This window comes from Hemitrygon akajei, unplaced genomic scaffold (assembly GCF_048418815.1).
Source record: "Hemitrygon akajei unplaced genomic scaffold, sHemAka1.3 Scf000159, whole genome shotgun sequence".
NCBI classification, from domain to species: Eukaryota; Metazoa; Chordata; class Chondrichthyes; order Myliobatiformes; family Dasyatidae; genus Hemitrygon; species Hemitrygon akajei.
Window position 1 is genome coordinate 56,029 of NW_027332045.1, and position 9,455 is coordinate 65,483.

The 9,455-nt window shown below is 50.9% G+C and overlaps 1 protein-coding gene across 1 annotated transcript; it reads right to left on the reverse strand.

Annotated features, from left to right (window-relative positions):
* Positions 1 to 3,849: 3,849 nt before the first annotated feature.
* On the reverse strand, positions 3,850 to 4,806 carry LOC140724079 (modulator of apoptosis 1-like). Its single transcript, XM_073038562.1, has one exon. It carries the CDS (start codon positions 4,804 to 4,806, stop codon positions 3,850 to 3,852), a length of 957 nt encoding a protein of 318 aa, XP_072894663.1.
* Between the last annotated feature and the right edge of the window lie 4,649 nt (positions 4,807 to 9,455).

Consider the following 9,455-nt stretch of genomic DNA (forward strand, 5'->3'; position numbering starts at 1 on the left):
GGGTCAATACAGGATGTTTTCCACTGTCTGGGTACTCTTCTCTGCTCCAGGCTCATGTTGAAGATGCGCTGTAGTGGTTGTCCCAGCTCAGTCGCACAGGCCCTCAGTAATCGTGGGGAAACTCCATCCGCTCCAGCCGCCTTGCTGGTACAGATCTTCCTCAGTTGACCTTCCACCTGTGCAGCCGTAATCCTGGGCGTGGGCAAGGTCTCCTGTGAGTGGCTATTTTTCCTGTGAGGGAAGTAAGCCTGGTGTGGATTTCTGCGGTGAGGATGAGATTGTGCTGTCTAACCTGTTGAAGAAGTTGTTCAGCTGGTTCGCTTTCTCCACATCTCCACTTATGTTTGCCCCCCGCTTTGCACCGCATCCGGTGATGATCTTCATCCCATCCCACACCTCCTTCATGCTTTTTTTCTGCAGCTTTTGTTCTAGCTTCCTCCTATACTGCTCCTTTGCCCCCCTTATCTGTACTCTGAGTTCCTTCTGAACTCTTTTAAGCTCCAACCGATCACCATCTTTAAAGGCCCTCTTCTTCTGGTTTAGGAGGCCTTTGATGTGACTAGTGATATAGGGCTTATTATTGGGATAGCAGCGAACAGTTCTAACAGGAACAACGGCATCCACACAAAAGTTAATATAGTCCGTTGTGCATTCAGTGACCTCCTCAACGCCCCCACAGAGCCCCCCTTGCAGTACATCCCAGTTAGTAGTACCGAAGCAGTCTCTCAGGGCCTGTTCAGCTTCAGGAGTCCACTTCCTAAAAGAGCGTGTGGTAGTGGGATGCCTCATCACAATTGATTTATATCTGGGCTGTAACAAAACCAGGTTGTGATCAGCTTTCCCCAGTGAAGGCAGCGGGGATGCACTATATGCATCCTCTACGTTTGCATACAGTAGGTCAATAGTCCTATTACCCCTGGTGTAACAATCCACGTACTGGGAGAAAGCAGGTAGTGTCTTGTCCAAAGTCATATGGTTGAAGTCCCCTGTAATTATCACCAGTGCCTCAGGGTGCTGTGTCTGAAGCCTAGCAACAGCGGAGCTGATGACGTCACACGCTACCGTTGCGTCGGCACGCGGCGGGACATACACATTCACCACAATGACGCTTGCGAATTCTCGAGGCAGGTAATATGGCCTCATACTCACGGCGATCAGCTCAATATCTCTTTCACAAACGGAGATCTTTGTACTCACATGCCCGGGGTTACACCATCTTACGTTAATGTAGACAGTGAGTCCCCCTCCTTTCTTCTTCCCACACTTTTTGGCATCTCTGTCAAATCTTACCGTAGTAAAACCAGGTAATTCTACATTTACATCCGGGATGTTAGCCGTCAGCCATGTTTCGGAAAAACACATTAAACTGCATTCCTTGTATGCTTTAACATTCCTTACTAGTGAGGCTAGCTCATCCAATTTATTTGGCAGCGAGTTCACGTTCCCCATAATGACCGAAGGAACAGCGGGTTCCAATCTCTGTCCGAAGGGTTCCGACGGGTTCAGATATTCTGCAACCTCCCGCCCCCCTTTTCCTTTCTTCCCCATGGGAGGGTAACCACGCAGAAGCTGTTTCAGCGGGTGACTCACTTTGCCGTAGCCCTTTTCGTATCTCCAATAATAACCACAGAACCCCGAGAACGAGAGCAGAGCGCTCACAGTCTGGGGTCTCAGCCACGTGGTCACCGCTTCTATCTTATCTGGGTCTGCAGGTACTCCAATTTGCAAGATTATGTGTCCAACATAGCTAACAGACGTCTTGCAGAACTGACACTTGTCCAGGGAGAGTTTTAACCCTTCCTCCCTCAGCCGACTTAGCACCTTCAGTAGCCTCGCTTCGTGTTCTTCCAAGGTGGCTCCAAATACTACCAAATCATCCAAATACATCGACACTTCAAGCAAATTCATATCCCCCACCGCCTTCTCCATGACCCTCTGGAAGGTGGCAGGAGCTCTCGATGTGCCCTGGGGCAGCTTTTCGAACTGGAAAAACCCCAGTGGGCATATAAATGTCGTCTTCCCTTTGTTGGCCTCACTCATCGCGATCTGGTAAAATCCACTCCTCAAGTCCAGCAAACTAAACCAACTCGCTCCACTCAGACAGGCCAACGCGTCTTCAACCCTCGGGACCGTATACTGGTCAGGGACAGTGCGCCGGTTCAGGGTCCTATAGTCCTCACACATGCGTACCTTTCCGTTCTTCTTCCGGGCCACTACTATTGGGGACGCATAGGGCCTTCGGGACTCAGTGATAATTCCAGCTTTCTTCAACTTGCATAAGTGCTGCCGCACGTTTTCCACATCTGCAGGGGCCAGTCGCCGCGACCTCTCCCTGAACGAGGTGTCCTCAGTCACTGGGTGATATGGCGAGTGCTCTTGGAACAACCCATATCAAACTCACCAAGTGAAAAAAACATCTTCCTGCTTCAACATCTTCTCCAGCAGCCTGCGTTTCCACTCTGGCGGCACAGGAGAGTCCCCAAAGTTAAAGGCCTCAGCGGTCAGCTTTCCTCTGTTTTCCAATCCTTCCCCCTTAGTGGGCCTCACAGGGGCACTAGACATTACCGTCACCGGGAACAAATGCCCCAGCGGCATCCCTCTCTTAAAGGTGATTTCTCTCTCCGTAGTGTTCCTGACACTCACCGCTATCCGCCTGGCATCTACCACCGAGGGCCTCTGCACTTCGGGCCTCACCAGCACCCCAGCCGGAAATCGTGACTCCCCCTCGAGGGCCTCGCCATCAGGCACTCCGGGAAATCTGGGGGTTCCCATCACTCTTGCTGCTTCCCTGGGCTTTATTATCACAGGCTTCGACTGGGTGGACCAGACAGTCCCCCTTTTAAATTCAGTCTCCGGCCCAGGGCGGCGTCGCACTTGCTCAAATGCAGCATGAAACGCTCGGTGCTCGGCTCGGTCCCCCAAACAGTCCTCTCCTGCAGGCCCCCATGAGACTCCGCACCACAGGGATGTTGTTCCCCACCAGTATTGAAGCATCCGCCGTTTCAACTGGCTCTGGACAAACCAGCGCTAACGTCTCCAGAACTTCGGACACTCCCACATCGGCTTCGGAATACCCCAGTTTCACCAGCAAATACCCTTCAAACGGGTAATCCCTAGCACTGACGCCCCAAATCCCCAGTGCACGGAATGGGGACAATGGCAAATGCTTTAAGTATTGATTGTAAAACTAACGATATAATAGCGAGACCTGCGCCCCGGTGTCGAGTATGGCTTTCGCGGAGATTCCCTCGATCCGTAGCGACACGCTCGAGCGGGGTTCCACTAATCCTTCCGGAATAGAGTCGTGTGATTTCGTGGGTTGCTTGGTAATTTCCTGCGAACGGGTTCCCCGAGAGACGCAAGGCCGTTCCCTCACTGGGTCTCCTCTAGGTTTCCCGACACCTCTCCCTTTTGGATACCCGGGGACTCGTCCTCCTAGAGGCTTCCTGCCGCTCACATTCCCGCTGGAAGTGACCCTCCTCCCCGCAGTTATAGCACACCCCTGCCTCTCACAGTCTCTCCGGAAGTGCCCCTCTTTCACACAGTTATAGCACACGCTTCCAGCCACCCCTCTTCTCGCAAACCTCCGGCCACTCGCAGCATCCTGCGCTGTCCGTCCTCTGGGGGAGGGGGGGGGGCAAAGCCCTCCTTACCGACCCCTCAGCCCTCAGCTCGGCCACCACATCCTCTATCAGTTGCCGGGTGGAGCCGGCTCCTCTCCCATCCCCACCGGGGGCTACAACTGAGGATCTCACCCTACTGACAGAGTCCTCCCGAGCCCTCAACACGCCCTCATCCCCCCTCACATCTCTGATCAGTTGAACGAACGTCGGACGGAGGAGGGGGCGTTTAATAAGACTGCCGGAGACTCCAAGCAATCTTGTCCTCGGACTGGACACCCCGAAATACCTGATCCATCCTTAACTGATCCACTTGTTCAGCCCGAATGACCCCCCTGCCCCCGGCGCCGCAATCCATTAAGCTGTCTCTCAAGCCGAAAAAGGTCCGCAGAGAGCTTCTCACCCTCCTCCTGATAAATGTTTTAGAACTCCCCGAGGAGCTCCCAGTCAACCCAAAAGCACTTTCCAAAGCCTCCATATCGTCCTTCAGAGTGGCCAAAGGCTGGTTAACCTTCACACCTCGCACTACCCCAGCCGCCTCTCCCCGCAAACTTTCAACTAATCTCTGTCGCTTTTCCTCATCCGAGCACTGACACTCCCTCAACAACTGTGACGTTTGCTCATCCCATGTCTCATAATCCTCCTCACCCTCGGGAGTGGGCGTTATCCCCGAGAAAACTCCTATCTTCTGGCGGGGCCCCTCTGCCCTTCTCGCTAAGGAGGTAAGTGCAGAGGCCAACTCAGAGCTCTCGCCTTTCACGGTGGAATGGGAACTGACCAACTTTTCCAAATCTGACCACTCTTTCCCTTCATCCTCCAACACCGGAAGAATCCGTTCCCTATGATCTCCTCCCCCCTCTGCAGGCAACTCCGCTCGCTGAGCTTTGACCCCTCCTTCCCCGACACTCTGCAGGCGCCATGGCCCCGCCTCCCCGGGGACGCCAATCTCCTCTGCCAACTCCGCCCCTGTTATGTCCTCACTTGTCTGCACTAACACTATATCTGTACCTGACTCAAAATCAAAGTTCCGCGATACAATCTCCACTTTGCCAAAACTTTTAACCGCACTCAAACCTCGAAGTAACACTTCATCCGGTACGCTAGTCTCCACCCCCCTCAGCACGCATGCATTGCTCTCTGCCACCTTCGCAGCCGCACACCATCGCCGAAAAGCAGCTGCAGCCATCCCGACTGTATTTTATTTAAGCAGAGTGGTCACACAGCATCCACGGAATTCAATCCCGGGACGAGCAGCCCACAAATGTGACCCCCAGGGCTATCGGCTTGTATTTGTCCAGGAGAAAATCCGTCCACCCGCCAAACCGTGTCTCCCGTTTGCGTGGATGCTGTGAAATGCACACTGGTACAAACTCGCACATTCAATATAAAACGGCACACAATGTACGTTTAACAGATTACTCTTTATAAATCTTACTAGAACTAGGTTATTAATAGCGATACAATATAAAAAGAAAAGAAAAAAGGGGAAAGACTTATCAGAGTTCAATCAGTTCGTGCACAACCATTGGAGCTCAGTTATCGAAGCCTTCTGTCCACCATTCGATCTTCTCCGACCTCCTCGACCCGCCGCCTGGGTCCAACCTGGGACCAAAGTGTCCAGCACGTCCTTCCTCTTCGGTTCTCCTCCCGAAAAACCCGCGCACTGACTCCAGGCTCCCACACATACAGACAGAACAACATCGCTTCCAGTGGTTAGTTCCTCGGTTATCAATAATTATAACCCAAACATTCCAACTAAACAGAGCATTACCAAATCAGTTACCCACAAATAAACCATTTCATTATAACGCTACAGAGAAGCCATTTTATATATGCACTTAACAGTTAACATTATAGTTAATAATCTGAGAACACGCCATATATATTGTTGAAACCCAACGCAGACTGGGAGTCCGTTTCGCTAAATACCTACGCTCTGTCCGCCAGAGAAAGCAGGATCTCCCGATGGCCACACATTTTAATTCCACGTCCCATTCCCATTCTGATATGTCTATCCATGGACTCCTCTACTGTGAAAATGAATCCAAACTCAGGTTGGAGGAACAACACCTTTTATTCTGTCTGGGTAGACTCCAAGCTGATGGCATGAACATTGATTTTTCTATCTTCCATTAATGCCCCTCCTCCCCTTCTTACTCCATCCCTCATGTATTTATTTATTATTTTCTCTGCCCCTCTCACAATCACTCCTTGCCTGCTCTTCATCTCCCTCTGGTACTCCCCTCCCCTTTTCTTTCTCCCTAGGCCTCCCGTCCCATGATCCTTTCTCTTCTTCAGCTGTGTATCCTTTTTTCCAATCAACTTCCCAGCTTTGAGCCTCATCCCTCCCCCTCCGGTCTTCTCCTATCATTTCGGATCTCCCCCTTCTCCTCCCAAATCTCTTACTATCTTTCCTTTCAGTTCGTCCTGACGAAGGGTCTCGGCCCGAAACGTCGACTGTACTTCTCCCTATAGATGTTGCTGGCCTGCTGTGTTCCACCAGCATTTTGTGTGTGTTGCTTGAATTTCCAGCATCTGCAGATTTCCTCGTGAAAAGACTGAGCTTTGTCATGAAGCAGTTAAGTGATAATTTGAGGCAAAGTTTGGCTGTAAAAATGGCTGAAGGGGAATTGAAGTTTATTCCACATCAACCCCACCTACTGGGAGGCATCACTGTCACCTGGTCAGCTGGAGATATCAGACCACTGAACACACCAGCACAGGGTCCCCGTGGTTCTGTGGTGTTTGTGTGTGTGTGTGACCGACTGCGTGAGTGGGGATTTTGAACACCTTGTAATGATTTGGATGAAATTCACGATGTGAAAAGGAAGCCCAAGTCTAATCATATTTGTGTTTTTATTTATTTCAGGAGGTATTTCGACGGAACAGGAGGTAGGACCTGCTCTTTACAGAAACCCTGGATGGATTCGTAAAATTGTTCCGAATAGCAGCTTATAACCACCAGTTTAAATATTTACAGAACTGATGATGATGTCCAGGAATTGACAGTGACAGATGAGGCCCTACTGGTTGAAAAATCCGATCACCGCTATTTGCTGAACACAGTGCTAAGGGAAACACTTGATGCCATTAATCAAGGTAAAACTTACAAAGATTGGCCGTAATACTGGGCTGAAGGGGAACTGAAGTTTATTCCACATCAACCCCACCAACTGGGAGGCATCACTGTCACATGGTCAGCTGGAGATGTCAGACCCCTGAACACACCAGCACAGGGCCACAATACAGCCAATACACGGGACTGGCAGATGAACCACTGTGTCCTGATCCCAGGCACACTGTACTGACACACCGAGGCATAAGTTTGAATCTACCAAAGGAGCTGGGAATTTAATACTGACGATAATATTGTAGGGGATAAAAGCGGGTATCAGTGTGGTGACCGAGATTGTCAGAAAAATATATAAGTCCTTCATGTGCCCTATGAGTCCAGTGTCTGATTGACTCCCGTCTTCCCCCTTCTGGATCGGCACTCTCACTGTTGTTAAAGGCAGAATAGGGGAATTGCAGTGATCGGGGACTCAGGAAACAGACAGGAGAACCTGTGGACGTGAATGGGACACCCGAATGGTATGTTGCCTCCTCGGTACCAGGGTCTGGGACGTCTCCAATCGTGTCTGAAGCTTTTCAGAGAGCGAGGGAAAACAGCCAGATATCCTGGTTCATTTTGGGACCAATTACATAGGAATTAAAAGCAAAGAAGTCTTGTAAATAGAATTTGAAGAGCTTGGTAGAAAGCTCAGAAGCAGTACCTCCGGGATTGTAGTTTCTGGATTGCTGCCTGTGCCACGTGATGCTGAGGGTAGGAACAGGATAATCTGGCAGATTAAAGATGGCTGAGAAGCTGGTGCAAGGGACAGGGCTTCAGGTCCTTGGATCATTGGGATCTCTTCTGCTGGAGAAATGACGTGCTCAAAAGGGATGGCTTGCACCTGGACCCATGGGAGATCAATAGTCCCCTAGAGAGGTTTGATGGAGCTGCTGGGGAGGGCTTGAATTAATTTGGTGGTGGGGTGAGTTTGGGAAATGGAGTGAAGGGATAGGGCTGATGGTAAGATTGCGAAGATAGCGTGCAGTCAGACTGTCCGGGCGGACAGATACGAGGACAAATCTGCAGCCAGCAGGATGAGAATCCGTGCAATCAGAGTATCCAGTATTTTCCAGCATATCCAGCATTTTGTGTCTGTTTGATCAGGAAATCTCTGATCTCCGTCCAGTGGAAAATCATTGGGGAGACATTAGTTGTCCTTAGTTTTCGTTGGGACAAACCACGGGAAAGTTTCCTGTCGGCCACCCAACTACGCCTGAGGTCCAACAGCCTTTCCCCGATCCCCAGGGCCATGCTGCCCGAGCTTCCCCCCGACCCCCGGGACCATGCTGCCCGAGCTTCCCCCCGATCCCCGGGGACTCACTAATTCTCTGCTTCTCCCCCAAGTCTCTGTCACCCGGGATATGGAAACGGCTAATCCGTGGCTCGACGTGTCTGAGGTTCGGAAGAGTGTGGGATGACCCGGGACCCGGAGGGATTTCCCCGACACCGGGAAGAGATTCACATACTGGGAATGTGTGCTGGGATCGGAGGGATTCCCATCAGGGAGTCGCCGCAGAATCTGGGAGAGGAAGGGAGGGGTCAGACTGAGTCCGGAGACCGGATTCTGGATCATCAGGCGGATTAATAACCTAATCCAGTGGAATTGTGATGTGTCCAGTGATCTCACCACCCCTAACCACCGTCTCGCTGCTGGTCCCATCCCCGGGAGTGTGGGAGTTTATCTCAGTTACGAGTCCGGGACAGTTCCATTTTACAACGTGAAGACCAAGTCCCATCTGCAAACCTTCACTGGGAATAAATTCACGGGGAAACTTTATTCTCTCTTCGCTACCTGGGATGGAAACCACTGGCTCAGAATCTGCTCCGGTTCCGCTCCGGGTCTGTAAACTGGTCAGGTCCCGGGAACGGCGTCAGGAGTAAAGTCCCTGTAAATATAAATGTGCGGAGAGTGCAGCTAAATATGTGGCTAAGGAGATGGTGCAGGAGGGAGGGCTTCATGTTTCTGGACAATTAGGCTTTGTTACTGGGAAGGTGGGACCTGTTCCGACCGCATCAGGAGTAAATTTCCTGTAAATATAAATGTTTGAGATAAACACGAGATGAGAATTATCGATCCGTTAATTTTAATTCATTCATCGCATCCGTCAACCGAACAGAAACACTGGGGATTCAGCAGCAGCCGCGGGCGGCGGGTCCTAAGCTCCCCCGGGTCCTAAAGTCCACCCACAGTGTGCTAGGTGAAATGAGACAAATGGGGGAGGTGCTGATCGGTAACGGAGCGTCAGGGTGACACTTGGTACGTCCATAGGACATATGAGTAGAATTACGCCATTCAGCCCATCGACTCCTCTCCGGCATGCCATCATGGCAGATCCCAGATCTCATTCAACCTCCTCGCAATATCCTGTGATCGCCTGACGGATCAGGAAATGATTAACTTCCGTCTTAAATATACCCACAGACAGCCACTGTGGCAAATCTGTGGCAAAGTGTTCCACCGGTTCACTACTCTCTGGCTAAAAATATTCATCCTTACCTGTGTTCAAAAATATCTCACCTCAGTGTGGAGGCTGTGCCGTCTAGTCTGGATATCCCCACCACATGAAACAACCTCTCCACCTCCACCCTGTAGATGATCATACATTTCCCAACACAGTATTCAACCTGCCACTTTTTAAAACCATTTTTCTAATTTGTCTAAGTCCTTTTGTAATCACGTTGCTTCCTCAGCACTACCTACCCCTTCACCTATCTTTGTATGA